The sequence below is a fragment of the Fundulus heteroclitus genome, chromosome 5 (genome assembly GCF_011125445.2).
Source record: "Fundulus heteroclitus isolate FHET01 chromosome 5, MU-UCD_Fhet_4.1, whole genome shotgun sequence".
NCBI lineage: Eukaryota > Metazoa > Chordata > Actinopteri > Cyprinodontiformes > Fundulidae > Fundulus > Fundulus heteroclitus.
The window spans coordinates 22,224,156-22,250,176 of NC_046365.1; the positions used below are offsets into that span (position 1 = coordinate 22,224,156).

General features: G+C 42.5%; 1 protein-coding gene across 2 annotated transcripts in view; it reads right to left on the reverse strand.

The window, feature by feature from the left end:
- The window catches only part of grk4 (G protein-coupled receptor kinase 4), a 77,214-nt gene that overhangs the window by 13,935 nt on the left and 37,258 nt on the right, over positions 1-26,021 (reverse strand). For both annotated transcript variants that reach the window (XM_036137199.1, XM_036137200.1), the window contains exons 3-10: positions 21,599-21,711; positions 20,531-20,608; positions 16,445-16,545; positions 7,437-7,529; positions 6,954-7,017; positions 6,701-6,841; positions 1,007-1,197; positions 161-198 (exon numbers count right to left, since the gene is read on the reverse strand). In XM_036137199.1, coding sequence (XP_035993092.1) covers positions 161-198; positions 1,007-1,197; positions 6,701-6,841; positions 6,954-7,017; positions 7,437-7,529; positions 16,445-16,545; positions 20,531-20,608; positions 21,599-21,711 — 819 coding nt within the window. The remainder of the gene's footprint in view (positions 1-160; positions 199-1,006; positions 1,198-6,700; positions 6,842-6,953; positions 7,018-7,436; positions 7,530-16,444; positions 16,546-20,530; positions 20,609-21,598; positions 21,712-26,021) is intronic.

Genomic DNA, 26,021 nt, shown 5'->3' on the forward strand with positions numbered 1-26,021 from the left:
TGGCCCCGCCGCCAAAGAAAACAGGGAGATACACGGCGCAGCTTGTTTGATTTGGACATTGTAGGCCAAATTTCAGAAATGAGAAATGAAGAACAAGAAGAAGCACATTTTGTACTGAAACATAAATGTAATACAAACTATATAAAAAAAAAGGACATACCACGATCATCCAGAAGGATGTTTTCAGGCTTCAGATCTCTGCAAAGAAACGGAACAAATTAAAAGATGATTTATTAAGTTAGTGCTGGTGACAAAAAAAACTTTTTAAAAGAGCAACGGTATAACAAGAATTAAGCCAGTTAAGTAAGTTAATGCACTTTACTAGAGGAGTCAGTAAGTGTTTAATGCTAAACGATGCAAGATGATGTTTCAAGTTTTTTTCTTCCTGAATGTTTATTTTAGATAAACATTTTCTCCCCATAATTTGACTCATCAAGGCGGGACCTTGCCTCTGCTCCTAATATACACAACTAACAGCCCCGCTCAAGGCCGGAGAACTCGAGGGACACATTTTCAACACTTTTTGTCATGGTTCCTAAAAACAAAATCGGCTAGAAAGGCTCGCGGAGGGACAAAGCCAGAGATCGGAAGCTGCCCGACAAATCTCCGTCTCGCCGCGCTTCCAAGAAATCTTTCGAATCGAGCCTGAGCTCGATCGCTGCGCAGAGAAACCACAGAGCCATCTGTTTCCTCCGACACACGCGGAGATCAATGAGCATGTTTTTGTGGTTTTAACTGCTTGGGGCGCGCCGATTTAGCAGCGGCTTTCTTCTGCGAGCACCTGTGTTTATGTTCCCATTCATCCGAGCCCCTCGCTGATTTTGACAGGTGCACGACGCCTTCAAAAGAATCCGTACATCATCCGTAGTGTTCTTTATCCACTTATTCTCCTGAACACTTCTCTTTAAAAACAAAAAGATCGCATCCCCAGATCACCCCAGAGGCAACATGTCGGATAACCAAGCAACCGCTCCTCTTTCTCTGCCCCCCCACCATGTGAGCTCACCTGTAGACTATCCTCTCGCGGTGCAGATCCTCAAGGCCACAGCAGATCTCGGCAGCGTAGAAAATGGCCCTTTGCTCGTCAAAGCCGGAGTTTCCCATGTTGTAAATGTGGAACTTTAAGTCACCACCGTTCATTAAGGTTAAGACCAGGCACAGCGCATCCTTGGTCTCATAGGCATAAGCTAGACTAACCTGGAGGGGAGGGGGGGAAAAAGGGGACAGGTTTACAGAAGTGGTAGTCTACTGTTCTCCAGTTTTGCATTGCCTGTCGTCATTTCAGCTTTTAACTTTTTGCTCTCTGTCTTTTTCTTCATAGTAGGTACACCTGGTCTGGCGTTCTGTTAACTGTGACATCATCCAGAGAAGACGGCTCACCTGCTACTACCATCTAATGTAGAACAGATTACTAGATCAATGTGTGCATCTGTGCTTTTTTGTCTCTCTTGTTGTGTCTCTGCTCTGTCTTCTGTAACCCCAGTCGGTCGAGGCAGATGACCGTTCATACTGAGCCCGGTTCTGCTGGAGGTTTTCCTTCCCGTTAATGGGTGGTTTTTCTTCCCACTGTCGCTTCATGCTTGCTCAGTATGAGGGATTGCTGCAAAGCCATGGGCAATGCAGACGACTCTCCCTGTAGCTCTACGCTTCTCCAGGAGTGAATGCTGCTTGTCGGGACTTTGATGCAATCTACTGGTTCCCTTATTTAGGAAATTTTTGACCAATCTGTATAATATGATTGATTTTGACTTGACATGTTTCATGAATTGGCGCTATATAAGTAAAATTGAATTGAATTGGTAGTGAACTTGATGAAAGACCCGGCGGGAGGAGGAGGAGGAGGAGGGAGTCGGCGCATGAGGAGAGAGGTGTGGTAGGCCTCTGAGAGGCTGGAGAGCAGCTCTAATATCCTGAGCTGTACAAACCGCCCCTAATATTCATCAGTTATCCCAAATGGATTGTCAGGAATGTACAAAAAAAGTAAATAACCAAAGAAGATGCATCCCAGAGATGGAAAATCCATCCTGTTGCTCCCATTCCATCATCAATCACTCTCCTTTTCCTCCTTTCCCACAAACTCCCCCCCCCCTTCTCAATCTCCTCTCTCCCATGCTGTGGGGTCAGCGACACACAGGGTACAGTGTGTGGATGTGCAGTTGTGGAAAATGTTGTTGCCATCAGGAGGGATCCCATCTGCCATGCAGCGTGGAGACGGGGGGAAAGGCAAAAAGGTTCTGTCATTTAAACAAAGCCGCGCGGGTTTGTTTAAATGACAGAACCTTTTTGCACGCGTACGCAGAGCGAGGGATCTTTCACTCGTCGTGCTTGTAGCGCTGCTCTTATGCACCCACCTTCTCGGCTCAAGAAAGCAGAGGTAATTTCCCCTTAAATTAACTGGACAAGGACCACACATGAAAATGAATCCCGAAGCCTCACTAAGAAAACCGAACGTTCTGATTTTATCGTTTTGTTCGCACTTTTCCAATTTATGCCTAAACAGTTATAACAAGGATCTCGACATGTACACCTGAAAAAAAGCAAAAAAAAAAAAAGAAAAAAGAAGGAAATAAAATTACAGAAATGACAGAATTATACTTACATAGCGAATATATTAAAAATACTAAAATGAGAGTTAAAAATAAAAATCTAATTAGCTGATTTAGACATTTAAAGTAAAAATGTGCAGTAAAATAACTGCAACAACTAATGAAAGGGTAAGTGATCTACTCCTTTATGACCAGCAGACATTAATTGTGTTATCCACAACGAGCATGCAGCTAAGTAAATATTATTTTTACTATATAAATCCAAAAAACATTCTTATTACTCCTATTTTCGTTTAGACTACTGCATATTAGCAGATATTTGCATCAACAACGATATGAATTTCGTACCAAAGCAAAACTCAGAAAAACCTGCAGAGCTCTACCTCCCTTCCCCTGCTAGAGACTTCAGAGCAGAGTTGCCCCGTTGGCTCACATTCCCATGTATCCTCCCACGCTAAAATTACACGGATGGCTCATTGTTTAAAACACGCAGCGAGCTAATGGTATGCGCCGAGTAGCCGAGCGCGCCAATCACAAAAAGGCAAAGAACAATACAGAGAGCGAGGGACGAGGACTTGGAGAGAGCACTTGACTCTTCTCCTCGCTGCTGCTGTTTGGTCAGCGTTTCCAGGCAACAGTGCAGCTCTTGTAGGTAGAGAGGCGCATGAAGAGTCATCGGTTCTGCCTGCAGCAGCGGGAACCAACGCACACGCACGCGCGCACGCACGCACACGCAGATAAAAACCATGTGCCAATCCCAGGTGACAGGAGCTGTAAGTCTGGGGTTCGGCAACAAGCCCACTCCAACCTGCGTGTGTGTGTGTGTGTGTGTGTGTGTGTGTGTGTGTGTGTGTCTGTGCCTCTACCATGACTCACTCCAATCAGGGGCGCGCAACATAACTCGCGCTGCATCAGAAATCGACTAATCCGACGCTCTGCACAACCCCGACACAGCCGCTAGCGTCAAGAGGAGAGCACGAAGAGGCTTGGAGGCCCGGCTCTGCTCCCGCGATTTCATTTATTTATTTATTTTTATTTCCTTTATTTAACTAGGTAAACCCCGTTGAGATCTGGATCTCATTTTCAAGGGGGACCTGGGCAGAAATCTGCAAAACACTACAACCTGGTTACAAAGATAAAACCAATTAATACACATGCACAAATATAAAACAATAAAAACTATTTAAAAGCAGTGACACTGTTTCATAGAAGCTTGTTTAAGAGCTGCTCAAAATAAGTCCAATGAAATAGTTTCCGACATCTTGTCTGATTTCTGTGCAAAAAGGTTACTGTGGGTGCGTTCGGATTGGAAAAGCTCCGGTCCTCGCTGCACCACAACCCCGCAGAAGCACAAACCTCCGTATGAAAATGAGAAAAAAAAAAAAAGTTGTGCACCTGGGCAAAACGACACAACATTGGGCAAATCCCAGCAATAAAGTCAGCAATCACACACAACTAGCCACTGTTTGAGCCATTATGAACATGGCTTCTGGAGGTCGCGGAAGGTCGCAGCATCGCTCTCTGCTTTCTAATCTAAGTCACTTTGTTTTGTGTTGATGATGCTTTTTAATGTTCCGTCAAGACCCTTCAATCCAACGTTGGTTGACCACGTAAGGTTAGTTAGGGCAATAAGGATCAAAATTAGGCCAAATCTCTAGCTCTATAATCACACGCCGACCTCAGAACAGCGTGCCCAACCAGCTGCTCTGAGATTTTAGAGAAATAGAAATGCGCTAAGCTTCCAACATCCATCGATTTATCAGAAAGAAGTGAATCTTGGCCAAAGTAAACTTTCTTCTCCGACACGGACGTGTGTTTGTGTGAGCGCTTGGCGGAAAGCGGAAAGAGAAGCGCGCATTCCTGAATCGGCCGCCGGTTCTTGAGAGCTGATATCGACGTGCAGCAGAGTAGCCAGATTGAAACCTTGGGCGGTTCCTTTTCTTTGTTGATCGATACATTAGGAAAGAACAAATAAAAGCCTGACACTAGTAAACCTTGTGCTTTTGCTGAAGTATATTCACAGAGAGAGGAGAAAGGGGGGGTTCAGATGTTGGACTTTGTTGGATTCCCCCCCTCAAAAAAAAATTATAAAAAAATGCAGCTGAAACCAAATATTTGCACTCTCGGCACAAAAGAAGACAAGAACTAGAAATTTCCTGTTTTTAGGTCAGTCAGGATCACCAAAACTGTTTACATGTACTGAGTGCCGGAATAAGACAGAAGGAATTTTTATTGCTTCAAATTCCGAAGTCTGCATACATCTCTGTAGTGTTTGGTAGAAGTGCCCCATAAACTTCACGACTTTCCCTCCACAAGCTTCTCCCTGTAGCTTCCTGTAATTTTTGCCCATTCCTCTGAATGGAAGAGCCGTAACCGAGGCAGGTTTGTAGGCCACCTGGCTCTCAGTTTTTCTGCTCTGACCACATTTTTTTTCCTACGGGACTGAAGTTGTGGTTTTGTAATGGTTACTCCAACACGCTCATGTCTGCATAACCCGCTCTGTTACTAATTTGGCTTTAAGCTAAGGATCATTGTCCCTTTGGAAGACACGCTCATGCCCAAGATTTAACTTCCTGGTGGGAAGAGGGTCCTTCGTTATGATGCCCTCCATCTTGTGAAGCGCACCATTCCCTCCTGAAGCAAACACACCCACGATCCTTTCATTTTACACTTGAGAAATTGTTCTCAGGCTAGCAAGCCTTCCCTTTATTCCTCTAAATGTAACAACGGTCACTACGGCCAAACATTGATCTATTATCGGCCTCATCCAGAATCACACGGGCCACAGTATGTTGATTCTGAGACACAGAACCCGTCTCCTTTCTGGCCCGGCGTTCCAACGCTCGTTATATATATATGCGTATTAAACCGAACAGACGAACGTCGCACCTTCAAGTGTCTGGAAATTGCACCCAGCAATGAACCAGAGCTTTCCCGGGTCCGTAATTCTCTTCCCGATGTCCGATTTGTCTCCATAAAGCCACGCAAAAACAGCAGCGTGCGTGAGGTGTGGCTTTAGGTTTTACCGACGTCATCAGCAAAAGTAAAAAACGATTTAGGGCCGATGCTGTGAAATGTACTTGTATGAAAAGGTTACAAAGCCATGACTTCATCTGGGCTTGTTTTCCCAAACGGTTTCTATTCTGTCTCTCTGAAAGAAAACGTTTAGTCAGATTTAATACTACACACTGAGCATATATATACACCGCAGGTCATTCATTCCTGCTGCTATCAGATTTTACAATGCTGCACTGTAACTGTGACCATAACTGTAATAAGTAATGTGCAATAACCAAGGTGCAATAATCTATTTAATACACTGTCCTACAACCCGTGCAATAATCCTGATGTACTGACTTCTGCTGCTATCACCACCTGAACATAAGTCAGTACACATGTATGTATGTATGTACAAATGTATACAATGTATATGCACATATATACGCGTAGGTACGTATGTATGTAGGCGCATATATATATATATATATATATATATATAGACCACTATGAATGTAAATAAGACATCATATGCCCATTCCTATTTCTTTTTGTATTTTTTGTATCCTTTTTGATCCATTGTATATATGAAGATTCACTGTATATAACTGAATGCACCTTCCCTACTCTGCACCTTCTTGCATGAGCCGATGTGACGAGTAAATTTCTCCATTGTGAGATCAATAAAGACTATCTTATCTTATATATATTTTTATATCACTACCTAGATGCAACACTGTCAGACAACAATGACATGAATCCATACAAATGTTCAGTCAGTTTCAAGCAAACACCAAAACAACAGCGTGCTGCAAACTAACCCACATTTCTAATGTTTGCATCCCTTTTTCCTCCGAATCAAAGACTGGGGTTTGACTTTTAACGAAAGCATCTGAGCAACACAAGTGGTCTGAATATTTGCCCGTCCTTAAAATAACACATGGCTATATTTTTGGTGGATCAAATCTCTCTCCTCATTGGTTGTTTAAACGACGGGACGGAGCTCCAGCGTCTAACTTTCAACAGGTTTGCAAACACGCCATTCGGTTTAATTTGCAGGACGCTGCAGCCACACACGCGCATGCATACAAAACAGGTGCAATTCAGGGAGGGGGGGGGGGGGGGTGAATAAGAATAAGAAAAAAAGTCGTACTTACTACAAAACTACTGTTAACTTTTTCTAAAATGCGTTTTTCGTTTAGTGCCATTGCTTCACCTTTTCTTTTCTTCACCCGTTTCTTTTCCAGCTTTTTACAGGCGTACATCTTACCGGTGGCACGTACTTGGCAGGCACAAACCTGAGGAAACAAAGCGTTGGGGAGGTAAATAAATTTAAAAAACAAACTCCCGTTACCTGTTAATTTGACACCAATTATAGCACCACGCTACAGCAAACAGCCTGCTTCTTACCTCGCCAAATCCACCTTTTCCTAGTACTCTATAATGCCTGAAGGTATTTTTGGTTACAGGTTGCCTGCGGGAATGAAAACGAGAGGAAAAGAGTCAAAACAGGAAAGAAAAGCATTAAAGGAAAGAAAAAAAAAGGCTTAATATAACAACCGATGTCACTGACAGACCATGTGATGTTGCAGACAGATTAATGGTCTAATTTATTATTAATCCACCCTGCTGACTGCTGTTTCCACCCTGCTCTCTTTCTCCAACCATTAAGCAAAGCATAAATTATTAACCTCTCGCAGGGACAGACTGATTGGCAGCCCCGGCTTTATGCATTAGAGCTAACATAGCTGCTGCTACTTACATGACTTCTAGGTTCTGCCGTCAGCCGTTTTTATTTTTATTTTTTTAAGACAAAGCAGGGCAGAGGACAGCCTAAATGTTCTCCATCTCAAAGATCACAGTGGATGCTCTGCATTCGCTGGGTCTACCCACCTTTCCAACCATTTCCACTGCAGGAAGCGAGAAAAGTACATGGACTCCTGGTAGGAAGAAAACGGAGCTCCGCTCAAATAATCACGAACTATTCTGGAGAGGGAGCAAAAAAAAAAAGAAGAGGGTCTGTGATTATTCTGACAGCAAGAACATCTGACCTGCGTTCAGGCAGAGCAACATTACATCCAGGCCTCTCCAACATGTCCTTACGTTTGTGCGGCTCCGTGGTTCTGCGCATTGCCGGCTGACTTACTGTTATCGTTCGGAGCAAACTTCAGTGGAAAGATTAAAAGAAAACGACAATCGGTGGGAAAAATACAAACCGCCTTTGATCCGAAATAAGAATCGACTTTGCACTGAACAGCAAATCTGATCCAACCACGGAGGCAATGTGGAAGCGGGTTATGATTTTGATCTTATCAAAAAAGTGGAGCTAAAAAAACAAAAAAAAAAAAAAACACATTCTTGCTTTAATCTAAAAGCCTTAATGAATTTAAGCGTCCACAAAAAGCTTAAAGTGACACATCTCCTGGGAAAATGTCAGCCAACTGAAAATCTGATCATGCTCCTTTTTGACTCGCACAGCCTCAACCAACCAGAGGTGAGCTGCGTTTTACAGACGAGGCTTTAACAGCGACGCTTTGAGATAAACATTATTTGCACTAAAATAACTACACTGAAACAACACAATGAATACAATTAAACTGAAAAAATAAATAAAAATAAAATATTTAGATAGATAGATAGATAGATAGATAGATAGATAGATAGATAGATAGATAGATAGATAGATAGATAGATAGATAGATAGATAGATAGATAGATAGATAGATAGATAGATAGATAGATAGATAGATAGATAGATAGATAGATAGATAGATAGATAGATAGATAGATAGATAGATAGATAGATAGATAGATAGATAGATAGATAGATAAGTGGTATTTAGGACAAATTAATAGGTTTAATCCAAAGCCTAACTGTAAAATAATGTAGATTAGTAATAAATAAGTAAAAAAACCAAAAAGAAGCTTTAACCAAAGTAAATAAAAAACTTTAAATGGGTTGACTGTCAATCCCAAACCGTATGACTGCAGAACAATAAATATTAACACATTTATGATGGCCAGGACAAACGAAGGCATGCAGAATAAAAATTTGCACTAAAATAACTACAATGAAACAACACAATGAAAACTATTAAACTTAAAAAATCAATATATATATCTATATCTATCTATCTATCTATCTATCTATCTATCTATCTATCTATATATATATATATATATATATATATATATATATATATATATATATATATATATATATCTATCTATCTATCTATCTATCTATCTATCTATATATATATATATATATATATATATATATATATATATATATATATATATATATATATATATATATAGTGTAAAGTGGTATTTATGACAAATGAATAGATTTCAATCCAAAGCCCAACTGTAAAGTAATGTAGATTAGTAATAAATAAGTAAAAAGACAAAAAAAGAAGCTTTAACCAAAGTAGATAAAAAGCTTTAAATGGGTTGACCGTCAATCCCAACGCAAACACAGAAAGACAGAGGACAGAAGAACATAAACTGGACACCTGAGAACAACACCCACATGCTGTAAGGGGCGGCTGGAGTACCCTGAGAGAACCCACGCAAGCTTTGGGGAACATGCCATCTCCGCATAGAGACGCAGTGCAGGATTTGAACCGAGAACTTTCCTGCTGTGAGGAGATTTTCACATTTCTTTCACACTTTTTCCTCGAGATCACCCTGATATTTCCAGATTAAATTCTCCAGTTTTTCACTCTGTAGCTTGATAAACTGCAGTCGTCTCATCAGTGGCTGACAGGTTTGTGGAAGTTAGAGGGAGCCGCAACACTCCTCCGTTCACAAGACCTCCGAGTGACAGAAAATCGCTCCCATTAGTGTTACTGGTCCTCTTCCCCCGCTGCTCGCAGCTACGAACCGAAGCCAGAGCACACGTCTGACCTCTTTAACCCAAATGATGACGTGATGCTCATGTCTGGCTCGGAGATTTTCCCCCTAACCATAATTTGAAAATACTTTAACACTAAGCAAGGGAAGTAAAGCTGCCTGCGGTCACCGCTCGCTGCATCTGCCAAAAAAAAAAAAAAATCATTCACAGAGTTTCCACAAGGACAAAAAAAAAATAAAAAGGAGGAAATCTAAACTCCACAGCGGTAAAAGGCCGAATGATAACGGATAATTTTTCCCCACATATCGCTGCTGTTGTGTAAGGCTGCAACATTTCATGTTTGCACATTTATCTGAGGAAGTGCATCTGTATTCAGACCCCCCCCCCCCCCCCCCCGAGGAAACTCCGTCGTGCTTCCAGCTCCAGCTGCAGTTCTCCCGGCTCAGGTTTCTGCCAAATATCTCACCAAGGACATTTTTTGCTCGTCCTTTACCAGAAAGCTTAACCTCGCGGTCGAGATTGGGACATTGTCTGAACAGCGCCTTCAAGTCCTGTCGCAGATCCTGCGTAGGATTTGGGTGTGGACTTTGACTGGGCCATTACCACCAATGGAATATGCTTCGCTCCAAACGCATCCACCACATCTCCTGCTGCGCCTTTAGGATCGTCGTCCTGCTGGAAGGTGAAACCCGGCCCCAGTCACAGGTTATCCCTGAGACTGAGCTAAAGGACCTGCCTCCCATTCTACTTTTAGAGACTCTAGGAACCACCAGCAGACCTGCAGGCCTGCTGGTGGTTCCTAGAGTCTCTAAAAGTGCAAAAAAGTGTGCCCTTAATAATCACCAATTATACCATGGTGTTATAATTGGTGATATATGATGGAGCTTGATTATTAAGGGCTTTATACGTTAGAAGACGAATTTTAAATTCTATTCTTGATTTAACAGGAAGACAATGAAGGGAAGCTAAAATTGGAGAAATATGATCCCTCTTGTTGATTTTCATCAGAACTCTTGCTGCAGCATTTTGGATCAGCTGAAGGCTTTGAACTGCATTTTGTGGACTTCCTGATAGTAAAGAATTACAATAGTCCAGCCTTGAAGTAACAAATGCATGGACTAGTTTTTCAGCATCACTCCTGGACAGAATGTTTCTAATTTTGGTGATATTCCTGAGGTGAAAAAGAGGAAACTCTGGAAACCTGTTTAATATGGGATTTAAATGACATGTCTTGGTCACAAATAACACCAAGATTTTTTTACTTTATTACCAGAGGCCAAGTTAATGTCACCCAGATTAAATGATTGATTAAGAAGTTTATTTTTTTGAGGACTCTGGTCCAAAGATTACAACTTGATGCTCTTTGTTCTCTACAAACCTCTGAGGCCAGAGGCCCAGCAGCTGGATTTATCCTGAGGCTGAATTACACACAGGTGGACACCATCTACTGACTTTATTTAGTGTTATAGCAGCAAAAACCACGCCTCAGGAAAACGTGAAATCGTGCGACTTCATCCTCAGCGTTGCTCTCTCCCATACAGAGCCAACAAGTTACACTCGGGGGTTTGTGGCGCTGACGTGCCAAAATGGGACGAAGTTCACGCGTGTTACGGGGAGGAGGTCCCGTAGTTCTCCTGCTGGTTAATGCTCGTCCCGCAAACCTCAAACAGATCCTCACACACACAAAATACAGAATTACATCTCAGAAGGCTCCCAGCAATGTAAACCAAACTCAGAATCAGTCAGTCCTCAACTCTCGAGGCCAGATCTTAAACTCTTCAGGCAGCAGTGCAGCTATTGCTCACATCTAAACCCCGCTTTGAGCTGGTATTTTAGAAACGGAGCATTTTGTTTCAGACCGGGAACATGTGGGGGTGCGGTCCAACTATGACCCCTACTTTTCCTAAATACCTTTATCGAATCCAGACATTTTCCTGAGAATCTAAAGGGAGTCAGGAGTCCAGCCTTCATGTGCACCACTGTGCAAAAACCTTTGAACCGTGCTTTTAATAAATAACGATAATGCCTCGGCCAAACGTTCCTGGAGTCTTAAAACTGTCTTGATCCGAGGTTTTGGGCATTCTGAATTTTAGCAGTTGGCCATTTTGGTCCCTTTCGCTCGTTTTCTGTCCACTCTTCAGCTCGCGCGTAGAGACAACGCTTTGGGAATGTTTGCCAAGCCAAATCCGGACGCTTCAAAGCAAAGTAGCAGTGAAATGAGGACGAGCAGAGGCTTTTTCTACACAACAGGTGATTCCTTCACAGGTGGATGTCGGATATGGAAATGTCCCTCGGGTCACAACGCACAAAAAAGCACTTGCTCAACCAAAGCCTTGGACAAACATAGGCGTGTTGTTTCCAGGAAAACAAGTTGAAAGAACAAATCCTGCCGACTCAAAAGCATCAGCAGCAGATTTGGGCTTTGTGAGCAGAGAGGCACGAGGTAAGCTGCTTTGAGGAGCGGTCACTAGAAACACCGGCAAAAAAAATGCACTGAGGGGAAAACTCCAGATCCAAGCCGTCTGTTCATAATCAAGTCGTCAACAGAGACAGCGCGGTGGTGAAAATTTAAACTCCAGGGTCTGATTTCATCCACCTGTCTGGTCTATCTGAGGCTGGTTTCAGCTGCGAGTACATTTAGAAAGATGTCCTTTTAGAGAAAATGAGCGCGGGGGAATCTACTTCTATTTAAGGCGATAACTTTCTTTACATCAGAATCTCCCCCAAGGTGTCGCCTCTCGGTCTGACTCTAAGTAGCTGCACAGGAACTCCCACACTGGAGGCGTTTGTAGCGCTGCCACAAGTATCATGTAAAAAGGCCCAATCCAGGAATCACAACGTTCTTTCAGCATATCGGCAAAGATTAACCCCCCCTTCAACAATAAGAACCGCTCTGCTGAAAGCAACAGAGGTCTGCAGGACGTTTGTAAAACGGTGTCCTCTGTAAGACAAAAACCCAATCAGTGAATAATGATGTGGTTGGGGGGGGGGGGGGGGGGGGGGGGGGGGGACGTGCGTTGTGTTATTTTGCAACCATAACCCTTCAGAGTTCACATCGGGGTCCGTCTGTGTGTGATTTGATCTCAGTATAAATGCGGTCGGCCTGTGAAGGCCTCTGAGGTTCGCTGGAGAACATTAGAGAGCGAACAGCATCATGAAGACCGAGGAACACGGCAGGAAGGTCAGGGAGACGGTTTACAGTTTGTTTGGATTATAAAACAAGATCCTAAGCTTTGAACATCTCACAGATATCTGCTCACTCCATCGGATGAGAATGGAAAGAGTATGACGGCAGACACGGCCGTCTATCTAAACTAACCCAGACCAGGAGGGTTAATCATAGGAACAGCCAAGCAGGGGCTACCAAACTTTTCAGCCTGCAGACCCCAAAATAACAGAGACTGATTTTCTTTCTCTTTTTTTGTGGAAATTATGATAATAAAGAAGTACTTTTATAAGCAATCTTAGAAAAAAGTGCAGCACTTCCCTCTGCACTAAAATGAGGCATGTCAGGCATCTTGCAAAGTTGTACGTTGGTATCGGTTTCACAAAGAAGACGATACTAAATTTTTCAGCACACATCAGCATCAAATCTTCTCGCGACCCCCCCCCCCCTCCACCCCCTGCGGGGTCCGGACACCCACTCTGGGGACCCCTGCTCCAGAGGAGCTAAACAGACCGACAGGTCAGGTGTGAGAATCTGGTAGCTGGACAACCAGTCAATTCAATTTCAATTCCATGCAGTTTTATTTATATAGCCCCAATTCATGAAAGATGTCATCTCGAGGCACTTTACAAAGTCAGAATCAGTCAGATCATACAGATTGGTCAAAATTTCCTATATAAGGGAACCAGTTGATTGCTTCAAAGTCCCGACAAGCAGCATTCACTCCTGGAGAAGCGTAGAGCCACAGGGAGAGTCGTCTGCATTGTACATGGCTTTGCAGCAATCCCTCATACTGAGCATGCATAAAGCGACAGCGGGAAGAAAAACTCCCCATCAACGGGAAGGAAAAACCTCCAGCAGAACCGGGCTCAGTATGAACGGTCATCTGCCTCTACCGACTGGGGGTTAGAGAAGACAGAACAGAGACACAATAAGAGAGACAAAAAAGCACAGAAGCACACATTGATCTAGTAATCTGTTCTACATTAGATGGTAATAGCGGGTGATCTGTCCTCCCTGGATGATGTCACAGCTAACAGAGTCCTGAACCCTACAAATCTGGCCTTTCCAGGATGGTGTTTAGAAGGACGACAATGTCGTCACAAAGTCTTAGGAAGGCTTTCACATCGACTTTATGGTCAATGTGAAAAAAAGGTGTTAAATGAAAATGACCCCGTGGTGAAACATAGAGGTGGCAGCGTCATGCTGTGGGGATGCTTTTCTTCAGCAGGGACAGGGAAGCTGCCCTGAACTGACCGGAAGACGGACAAAATGGCACCAAATGTGCGGCAACCCTGGGAGGAAACCTGTGTGACCTGTTTGCTGTGCTTAGCCGTTCTGCACTGCCTCCTGCTTCTGGACCAACGCGGAGCATTCTGCGTTGCCCTCGTCACGTGAGAAAAGTGCTCAAAAGTTTGTGAAGGTGTACAGAGACGCCGGAAGACTTCAGATAAAGGTTCGCCTCAGCGTTTACGATTAGGTCGGTAACTTCCAGAGAAACCACGCCTGTGGTTGTAACATGACAAAAATGTGAGACGCTTCAAAATGTGCGAAAACCCCTTGCAGCCTTTCTGGGAAAATATTTTTAGCACATTAAAGCAGTTCGTGAAATGACGCGCCGAGACATTTGACCACTTCATGCCAAATCATGCTTTGTGTAAAAAAAAAAAAAAAAGTAGTTGGCAGCGGCAGGTTTCTGCAAACCTCTAACGAGACGCCTCTCAGGTCATTTGGAAAGTATTAAAGAACAAAAGCAGTGATTAAAATTAGTCAGATTTCCCATTTACCACAAAGGTTGTGTCTTTTTTTTTGCAGCAGCTCTCGGGTAAAACAAAGTTAGACAGCGGCACACGAGCGACTGCATGCGTGCGTCCAGAGATAAAGAGCGAGTCTGTTCGCTTCCTCTGGCTCTCGGCGGAGGAAGCGCAAACACCTGCATCGGCGCGCGTGTTTGTCGACCTGCGTGTACGAGGGGGGGGGGGGGGAGACTGAAGTGGCTGTTGTTTTCATGCCAGCCTGCCCGGATGCTCTCTCTGCCCGCCGCGCCGGCGTGTGAGCGTGTTTACGAGTGTTGCGTAACCCCAGGTGTCAGCTGGGCCCTCAGCGCCGGAGACGAGACGGTCCCGCCAGCAGAACGGCTCCCTGAAAGGGGGGGGGGGGGGGGGGGGGGGCTGCCGGTGTAGGTACCAGATTGGCTCAGGCGCTACCCGATGACGTCTATATATGGCAACTCAACTCAAACAAACTACATTATCCCCGCGGTCTCCATTTGTTACAAGTCAATTTTATTTTGTTAATTTATTTACGGTTATTTTCCTGTAAATTAGTCGAGGCATGAAAACTTTTAACATCGTTTTGGAATACTTGTGTGGTAGTCTGACAATTTAATCGGTCATTTTGCAGGATCAAAGTTACAACTTTAGAGAAATTTAATTCCTCCAATTTTTTTTTTAAGTTGTGAAAGGGAAACTAAACCATAAACTCATTTCATTTTTAATAAAAGTCAGCAGCCAAATTTAATTTTATCACGGCATTCATCACTTTAAAATCAATAACGTTCATTCCTCCTTTTTGTACTGATGTTGTTCTTTCTGATCACATGTTTTTTTTATTATTCCAGATGAAATTGTGATGAATTAGATTTTTTTTTTTATTGTGGTATTTGGTACATTTAAGATATATGCTGGATAAATTAGTCTGGCTAGCCCTTCCATTTTTGTTAACAATATTCTTCCAAACATTGAGCCAATTGTAAAATATTTGTTGATTATTTTTTTATTTTTTTTGTAAAATGGCTTGAATATTTGTTCAAGCTTTTGAGAAAAAAGAAACCGCTAAATTAACTCAATAAAATTGATTTGTTACAAATGCAGACCGCGGGGTCTATGTAGTTTGTTTGAGTGGCGTTGCCATAAGGTGACGTCATCGGGAGGCGCAGGGACCATGGCGATTTTCTTCGTAAAATTGTCTGTTTACAAACCGCAATCCCGCTCTAACTACTTTAGTAAGTTGTCCAGACCAACTACAATATTTTGCGCAATTGAGCAAACGTTAAACCAACCATGTATAGTGACGTCATCAGAAGGCGCAGGACCCGAGTCGATCTGGTACCTACCACTGAGCTATATAATACACTGGAGTGCTGATTTTGCCTAAAAACTGAAGCCACTGGCCGCCATCTTGCTCCTCCCTACTCTCACAGAATCCCACAGGATTTGGTTGCAACAACAAGCAGTTTTCTGGCTGAGTGAAAACGTTTCATAGTACATCCACTGACTGTAGAATTACCTAACACTATTAACTACTAGGAAATTATGTGCTGAAATATTTTACATGTTTTTCATATTAAATATATATATATATAAGTATGTGTATATGTGTATATGTGTATATATATATATATATATATATATATATATATATATATATATATATATATATATATATATATATATATATACACATATGTAAATATATGTTTTTGTATATTGTTATTTATATATTTATAAATGTTAAATATATATATTTAAATGAATAAAATGCAAAATATTTCAGCACATGACTTTCTCATTACGTGATAGTTTTAGAACATAATATAAAACTATATGGCATTTGACATTTTAAAAGTCTTAAGCCCCCCATGAACATGAGAAAATCCTCGTTATTCGATGCTGTAGCATATATTCCCTAGTTACTGGGGGGAAATAGGGAGTACCAATATGGCGGCTGGTGGCTTCAAAGCGACTCGTTCAAACAGACAGTGATTAGCACTCCAGTGTATAATATAGCTCAGTGGTACCTACACTGGCAATAATCGACGGCAGAGGCAGCCTGATCAGAGCCGGGGGACGGAGGGGTGTGTTTTTTGAGACTTACTTGGTGCAGTCCTTGAAGAGCTCCTTACAGGGACTCTGCTCCAGACTCTCCCGGCACCGCGCGATGAAGTCCTGGGGAACGTCGGGCAGATGGGCCGCCGACTTGACGGTTAAAGAGACAAAGAAACACAAGATGAGACGAGAACAAGAAGACGCCCCAAAACCAACGCGGGTTTTAACGTACTTTACACCTTTAAGCATGAAGAAAGACCTGAAAAGGACTCGTGAAGTCCCCTTCTACTAACCTGGGCTGTCTACAAGTCACCAGAGTCTCTGGCCCCCTTTTAAAATATAACACAGAAAATTCCCTACAAACTACCGAGGACAGGCTGCAATCGGAGAGGCTGAAAAAAAAAAACAGACTGGAGGGACAGAAGGATGGAACTAAAGGAAAGAAAGCAAGGACACAAGGAAGTAAGGGGAGAATGAAACAGGGGAAAACATTGAAGGAAGGAGGGAAAGAGTAAAACGAAGGTCATAAGAAAGGACACTAGGACGATATGAGGGATGGAAAACACAAAAGCCATGAAGGATTGGAAGACAAGGGAACAAGGAAAATAGGAAAGAAGGACAGACAAAAAGTAAGGAGGGAGAAAGTTAAGGTAATGCAGAAGGAAGAAAGCAAGGAAGAAGTAAGGAAAGAAAGAAAGAAGAGGCACAAGAGAGGAAGGATGGGCTGGAGCACACAAGGGAGCAAAGACAAGGACAAGGAATAAAAAGCAAAGAAGGAAAGAGATGAAGGACGTGAAAGAAGGGAGTGAAAGACAAAAAGCAAGAAAAGAAGAGAGAATGACAAAGGAAATGTAGTCCAAGCTTAACGGCTAAAATCTAACTTCATGTTGTTATTTGTTTGTTGCGGTTAAAAACCAAGTTCACTCCTCATTCTGAGGTTAGGTATCATGTATTTAAAACGAGAATCTCACCCTCCCAGTTCCTTAAAGTGAAGTAAAAATAAAAGAAACTGACCAAATGAGTCATTTGATATTGCCATATAGTTATATATATATATATATATATATATATATATATATATATATATATATATATATATATATATATATATATATATATATATATATATATATATATATATATATATATATATTTTTTTTTTTTATTTTTTTTTTAACCAAGACACAACAGCTTGCCAAATCAAATTTGCCAGCAATAACTGAGAGTTATCCTCTTAGTCTCGTTGTGACCCTGCAGCTCTCGTGCTGACAAAGCTCCCTCGGCTTATGGCGGTTCGGGGCTTTTGTTGTCGCCGTTCATGTAAAGCTTCCTGAAAGTCCCGCCGCGCCGGTTCATTCGGAGATCTGAACTCGGCTCTGGGCCACGAAAACACGGACGTATTGTCGCGGGTTTGGCGGCGGCCCCCGGGATCCGCGTCCCGCCGCAGGTCCACCTTTCCACCAGCGTTTAGCAGCTGTTCAGATGACGTCACGTCTAAATTATGCTGCGCGCAGGAAGGTTTATCTCTAATTTAGCGCCTGCGACAAAAAGTGCCCACATTATGTTTTTATAAAAAGAGCAGAAATTATCATCTCTCTCCCCCCCGTCTATGTTTTGCACACTGGTTTTCATCAGACGTGACGACGCGCACCAAACATCCAGACGTTGGTCTTGTTTGTCTAATCTCTTGAGATTTTGTGGTTTGTTTGGATGCAGCTTTGCAAATACGAAACGTGCAGCCATGTTCTTGCTAAGCAATCTATCCATGATATAAACTTCCTGAGTTATTTCCTCCTGGCTACCACCCTGAATATTTTTGCCTTAAAAAACCTCTTGTTTTTGTTGTTGTTGTTGTAGATTCAAAATGTTTAAAGTGACCCTTCCCAGTTTAATGGACAGCGACGAAGATGACGTCTCTCCCCTCAGGTGTTTATACGTTCCAAAAAACGAATGAAAGTAGTAATCGTTTTTGAAACAAGCTTCTTCTACATGTATTATGTGATCTAGGCTTGAAATGCACGTAATTATTCTGATGCAGATTACTATTTTACTTCATTCTACAACTGTTACATTGGGGGGTGTAGCGGCACACACAAAAAAAGGAAGGTTGTGAACATATTCAGGTTTTAAAGTCAATGCAGAGCATTTTCGTTACGCCTCAGTCAAGCGAAATGAATATAATCTTTTTTCTTTTTTTTTTACTTCCATCAGCAAGAGTCAAAGAGTCTTTTGCGGGGGCGACAGACTGAAAGGAGCATGGGAGTTCATCCTGTAACCGGTGGGTTGCCGAATTTCAGTCGGTGGGTCCTTGGGCAAGACGCTTCAGAGGGCGCCGATATCATGGCAGCCATGTTTCTGTCAGTCTGGCAGCGGTGGCTACAGTGTAGCTCACCACTGTCAGTGTGTGAACGTGTGAGTGACTGAATACAGTCTGAAGCACTTTGGGGCTCTCAGGATTTGATAAAGAGCTTTACAGAAACACATAATTTATCATTTCAATTTTTAAAACTACTTTTTATTATGTTCTAAAACCTAAAAGGTGGAGATTTCACTGGAACTTGCTTTTATTGGCTTTCTAGATTATTCTATAACCACTTAAAAAATGAACATTTAGACATTTTTAAAGCAGACCGAGAATAAAAGATGTTTTTTGATATTCTGACAGCCTGGTGTCCCTGCTGCACCCGTGCAGCTGTTGGGAAAATCCCCTCTCATCCACGGGGATTCCTCCCACTTGCATCTCCTGGGATCTACAAAGTCTGGACTGATTGGATGCTACTGGCAGCCATTTGGACGTCAGCTGATTTCTCCCCCAGTACCACTGATGTTTACATTCGGCCTGACCGTGTTTCAGCGCGAGCAATTCAGTCGAGTGGAGAGTGAGCGACGTACCGAGACTGCTGTTGAATACGCTAGCGTAGCTCGCTGTGGTGGGAAGTTTTGGTTCGGTCCACCTTTCGTTCTCATCTGTGGCTCGCTGAGAAACCTTAATGCTTCTAAATAGCATTTAGTGATAGCTGGGCGTCCTTCTCTGCTTTGTTTTGCCGTTCGCTTTTTAAAGTTGTGCTACAGCATGTTGCACTGCACGCTTAGACCCACACAGACATTTTGCATGTGTTGAGGTGTAAAACAACGCTGCATTGCATTAGTACGTGCATGTGCTGAACCAACAGGGCCGTGCAGAATCTTTTAGCACGAATAAAGACACAATTACACCCCTTAATTGAAATATTATTTTTGTTTATAGTAGTGAGAAGAGTCTTGCTAAGAATCGGACGCTAAATCAGCTGTGGACTCACAGGACGGTCAAAGTCAATCTGAGTGGTCCGATGATAAAATAACCATTTTAAAAGCAGTAGTCAAAAATAACCCAAAAAATTAGCCTTTAACAAGATTTCTTGCTAATGTTGTACACTGGGTGTTCACAGAAGAGGGTGAGAAACCACAACCACAAACACTCAAACACACAGAAGTCTGTAGATGTAATGTGACAACTAGTACAGTAGTTCAGTGGGTGTTTAAACTTTTAAGAACATGAATTGTTTAGCCAGTTTGACATATGAATTAGTTAAACATTATGTTTTATAGGAAACCCAGCAACATGAAGCCAATTCTTCAAAAATGGCATAAAGGTTTCACCCTACAGGCATCCATGGGCAGAATATAGCCTAAAAGCTCAGGTGAGGCCTTTGAATAACTTCTACCTGGCCCTAGTGTTCCCAAAATAAAACACCAAAACATGAGTCAGTAAAAATGTGCAGTTTATCTGTGAATCTTGTAAAAAGCAGAATTAGGCTTCAAGTTTCCTTTCCCACAGCACAATGATTTCTGGGTTTGCTGAACCATACAATGATGAATGGCTAAAAAAAAGAAAGAAAAAAAGACTCCTGCATCTCAGCGGTGTGCAATCAGAAGGGCAAACATGCATTTTCGCATATAAATTACCCCAGCAATTTGACAACACTGCATTTCTGGTGACCATAGATATTTTCCGATAACACCAGTTTCCTGCAGCATTTCTGCAGCTATGTTGCTATAAATGCTACTCTGCAACTTTAGAAAGCCGTTCCCGCTTTCAAACTCCTGACGGCATCCGCCGGCTCTGAATTTGAGTGAACATGCTCATGCAGCTTACCCCGTTATTAAAGTATGTGTCTAATAATTTCAGTCCACAGTCCCTCCTCTTCACATCGGGAGCTAGCTGGTACATGGCCTGTCGGAGGAAAAGCAGACACGTGAGCAGCGACGCCAGGCCACACTCTTTCAGCCATTTTTAATACCTCTCCAAATAAGGGCAGAGAGAGAGAGAGATGGGCACAGGGGAAGAGCCCAAATGCAGAAAATAATACTGGGTTAGGATGAGAAAGAAGGGGGAAGTAATGAGAGGAGAGAGAGAGAGTAACTCAGAGAAATGACAACTTTATTCAGCTTTCATTCATGGCATTTGTCGCCTGACAGGATCCCGGATTGTGCCTCCGGTCAAATATGGCCGCATGTGGGGAGATGGTCTGGAGTTCAGCTGCCTCCCATCGCCTGTTTTGTTTGAAAACAAACTCTGCGGAGAGGAAGAGGACAGAGCGGCGCAACTATGCATCGCAGCGAATTCATGCCGTCCTTGGGGGGGGAAAAAAACGGCGCGGCGCGTCGAGCTCTAAGGATTTCTTAATTTGTTTTAAATTTAACTCCACCGTGTGAACGTGTGTATTTTCCAGAGCGTGCATATTAGTGCTTGTCTGCATACCTTGAAAACCCCCCAACATTGAGCCTCATTAAATAGGCATGACCCCCCCCCCTTCCACCCCCCACCCATTTCCTTTCTCGCATACCACCAGGGGCCTAGACACAAGCTCAGGCCTGTGTTTGCCTGCTCACCCAGGGGACCTGCCGCTGACGTTGGACTGACCTCATGGAGGACTGCAGAGAGGAAGAGGAGGGGTCCGCTTTTTAACAGCTAAAGTCGCTAATCACCCGCTACACCAACACCACCCATGCAGGCAAAGCCCCTGATTTACCTCTCTCCATTTCTCTTTCTACACAGCCGGTTTAAGGCCGAGTCTTACGGGAGAACTAGCTGACAGATGGACGGTAGGAGGCAAAACACAGAAGACAAGCGAAGGGAACCTTTGGGCTAACCCACAGAGACGGCTGTAGCAGCATCGCAGATAGTAGAGGGTCATATTTAAAGGCCGATATTTACTCTTACCACATCATCCATGAAGTCAATGCAGCGCTTCAGCTCTGGCCTGGTGTCACAGTACTGACGGAAAAGCAGCCGCCCGATAGGCTGCTTCTCGCATAGACTGGTGAAGTCCCTGTCTGTGGAGAAAAAAAACACAGAAATGAAACACGGTTACTTCTCAGAGAACTGAGAACCAATACATTTCTGCTGCTGGACCATAATTGTGCTTTCGTTCTCTCGATATTGTTGGTTGATTCCCATCTCGTCCAACAATGCTTAACGCTGCAGCTCCGCTATAGAGCTCTGAACGATCTTTTCACTCTATATCCATCTTCCAAGGAGCCGGGCCTTCACGTTATCATTTAGAGTAGCCTTGAGCACTTATTTTGCCGGCTTTCTAAAGTATAAAGTTTCTTTTATTGAACAATTTCCAACTTACTTATTTTCAGCTTTAGATCGCCCAGTAAACAATAATTTAACAGTCACTAATGTTAGCATTTAAAGATGTAATAAGGAAAATTTGGTAAAAACACTACTTTTTACCAACTTTTGGCCAGTAGTGTAATGGTATCGGCATAGCTTGACAAAATCCTTTTGAAATTACACAAATTGCAACCGATAATGGATAAACATCAATTTCTGATGCAACCCGGAGGTGGACATTAACAAATGTCTGAATGAATTTACAGACTTAAAAAATCGGGTATGTTCATCTTAAAAGGTAGAGTCTGCTATATTTCCGGAAGTTTCCCCAAGTCCATTTTTGGATAACTACTGGTGTGAAAGAAAATCTTCCAAATCCACTCTGGTCTTATTTCTTTGTACTGAGGCCTTCCTCTTCTTCTCATAAACATGAAAGCGGTTCTCTTCTTGGGACTCTCAGCCATGTTCAAAGTCTACAGTGAGAGCAGCAGAGCTACAATGAACGGCTAACACGTAAGCTAACCGCTAAGTTAGCCGCTAAGCCAGGGGTGTCAAACTCATTTCTATATGGGGCCACTTTTGTTGTCATGAAGTCATTAAAAGGGCCGGTTGCACCTGTATAGACGGTACTTTTCATTTCATAATTTCATTCCAGTTCACTTAGAAGTATAAAAAATGAACAGTAACATAAAAGTAGCAACCTTAGGCCCAGTATATACAGTTTATCTGCAAAAAAGTTGATATTGGGGTGAGTTACACTTACAAGAGGCACAGTTTTAGCCACTTTATACACTTTAAAAGGATATATGCCTCTACTTTATGACATGATATGCCTTTTTTTTTGGCTCTTGAGGGCCGGATAATTTACCTTGACGGGCCGGATTTGGCCTGCGGGCCTTGAGTTTGACACCTGTGCGCTAAGCTAACTGGATACATAAACGCTAGAGGTGTGCATGCGCAGCCCGCAAGCGTAACGAGCACGGACACTGCCGTTACGTGAGCGCGTCACAATGATTGGCCTGCTGGACAACCAATAGATAAGGGGATACACCAGGAACTTGAGGAACAAAGGACAGTGAGAGCAGGACCAAAACGCTAACCAATCACTGCTCTTCAGAGTTTTTACAGGCCTTCAGCTCCCACAGAGATCGTTTTTGTAACCTCCTTTTGTCTTGACTACTTGGAAGGACCATTTTACCCAGTATAACAAAAAGTATTTCTGAACAGGATTACCAACCATAGCCTTAACCAATGCAAATGGTAAGACTTTGACGCACCTGGACCGCTCATAGCCAACAGTCATTAAAACGACTTGCACGAAAGCCACAACACATGCAGGCCGTCTAAAACCTTTACAGCGAATGATTTGCGACCACCAGCAGCTGCTGACAGGATCTGAGAGGCTTGCGCTAGACACCGAAACAAGGTCGCATGATCTTTAAAAAGCAGGTAGGGGAGCTCTAACATGCTAACAAAAAACTGTAGATTTTCTGATGCGCAGCAACTAGCGCGTTATCTGGTCCTATCGGAGGGGAATGAATGAGAGAATAAAAGAGATCTAAAACAATGCAGCAGAGGAATGGTGGCTGGCTAACTAGGATTTAATTAAAGTTTCTGATTTAGTGGGATGTTGGATAAGTTAATTATAAGCTCAGGTCTGCTAGCATTTCTTTTAGAGCTGGTGATAATGGATTTTAACGTCCTTTTTTTTTTGTTTAAGGGTCATTATCTTCTGCTGTTTCTTGAACTTATGACCCACGACGACCAAATGATACATTTTTAATCCGATTCCTTTAAAATAGGACTTTATTTTTTAGGAATATAAGATTTTTTTTGTGCAACTTGCTCATCAAAAACAGGTATAGAGGATGGTTAAGATGTTATATTTATTCAATCATTCATTCAATTTAAGGTACTTTGCAGCTCCCTCTCTCCTTAATTAATGATGTGAGACCAATTTGGAGAATTATTTGTTGAATATTGGTTGTTAGACGATTTAATCTATCATCTCATGTACAGATAAATATGGTTCAATTACTGTGGAGTCCGATTGGTAGGTATATCGCTTAATGAAATGTGCTAGGATTCGGAAAAGGTAACAGTGATCATGTCACCTCCATGAGTTTGCAGTTATTACCTTTTCAAAATATTAAACTTTTTTTATTGTAGGCCATTATTACATTACTGGTTTATTATAATGCAGACCTCTCACTTTTCCCAGATTGGGTGACGGAGGTAAGAGGTCTAAGACTTCGCTCTTCTGGCACGCTCAGACTCTTTCTGATCAAGACCTTCCCCGGCTAGGTCTATATAGTCCCTTCCAGCAAGATCTGGGTCTTCCTTGTGGTCTAATCGTAAGAAGACACCCATGAGGGATCCTGGTCAGATTTTCTTTTTTTTTTTTTTTTAAATCGGAGGAACTGCAGCTCCTCTCCGGCGCTCCTCATGCCGTTTCTAAGGCCGAGGTCAGTCACTGGAGGGACAAAGCTCATTTCAGCTGGATGTATCTTGGGAGCTCATTCTTTCACTCATGAGTCACATCTCATGGTCACAGTGAGAACACAGAGCAATAAGTGGGGAACCAAGAAGAAATCAAGATATATTTATATGGATGATTAAAAGAAATAACGGCACACTTTAAAAGCATAGATTTTACCACTCTAAAAAATATCAGACCGGTTTTGGATTTTTGCATTTTTAAATCAAGAATTTGTCAAACATTGCCGGCAACTTCCATTTCCTTCTGGATAATTTTCACCTAAACTAGTGCACTCTCACAATCTCCCACAGGTGCTGGGTCCCAGGTATTAAATGTTCACTTATATACAGAAAGGCTATAATTTATTTACTTTCTTTTACTTTTTTTTTTTTAGGTATCACATTACACATGTCAGCTTAAATAATAATACATATGATTTAGCAATGGTATCAAGGTGTTACACGATTGTATCTGTTGCTTTATGTCTGTTGGTTGTGCTGTTCTTTTTGTGTCTCTTTCCAGGTGATGGAGCAGACAGAGGACGTTTTATCATTCTCTTCCTTTCACCTCTTCTTTCTCTTTTTTTTCTCTTCTTGTTTTTCTTTTACTCTCCTACTTTCCCATTGTAGTGTCCATATAATTTGAAATTCTCCCTGCAGGAATCACAATAAAGCTATTTACACGCACAAATCAAGCGGAGCATTATGGCGAAAGCTGTTTGCTCCACTTGTGAAAGTAAAATCTGTCGAGCTCTATTTGGCATTAAGATATCAATTTTTATTGCCACATTGCTAGACAGGACACTGGGGAAAAAAAAAAAAAACATTGCCAGCAACTTATTTACTAGACACAGCACTCTGTTAACTAGGTAAATCTTTCTGAAATGCTTGTATCGACGGAATTATTGGGCTAATCAGCCGTAAAACTGTAAGACATTTGTGAGACTGTGTTTTGGAATATTTCTGAACGTTCTTCCAGAAGTGCATTTGTGAGGTCAGACACTGATGTTGGTATGAAAGCCGTCTCTGCTCTAATCAATCTCCAAAATGTGCTCTATCGAGTTAAAGTCTGGACTTTGAGCAGCGCGGTCTTTGTGGCCCTTGCCTTGTGCACATGTGGGAACGCCAAGGGTCGCGCGCCGACCTGCTTGCATTCAGGTAAAACCATGAGACCGTCCAAAATGTCTGGTTATGCAGAAGCATTAAGGGTTCCTTTCACTGGAACAGAGCTTCACTCCTGAAATCAGCCCCGCACCATAATCCCATCTCCACCAAACTTCATGTTTGACACAATGCAGTCAGGCAACCATTATACTCGGACTCCTATCACGGCACCACGCTGGAATTCAGTAGCCTCGTGAGACCATCCTGATGTTCGCAAGCTTTCAAGGTTTCACTCGCAGATCAGTCTGGCTACTTTCCGTTAAAGAAAATTTGGAGCCGTTCACCAAACGAACGTCCAATCAGCGTTGGCTTTGAGGCGGGTTGAGGTGTGACGCAACGAGAAGCGCGACAGTTCAGTCTAAAGAACATGGCGGCTTCAGCC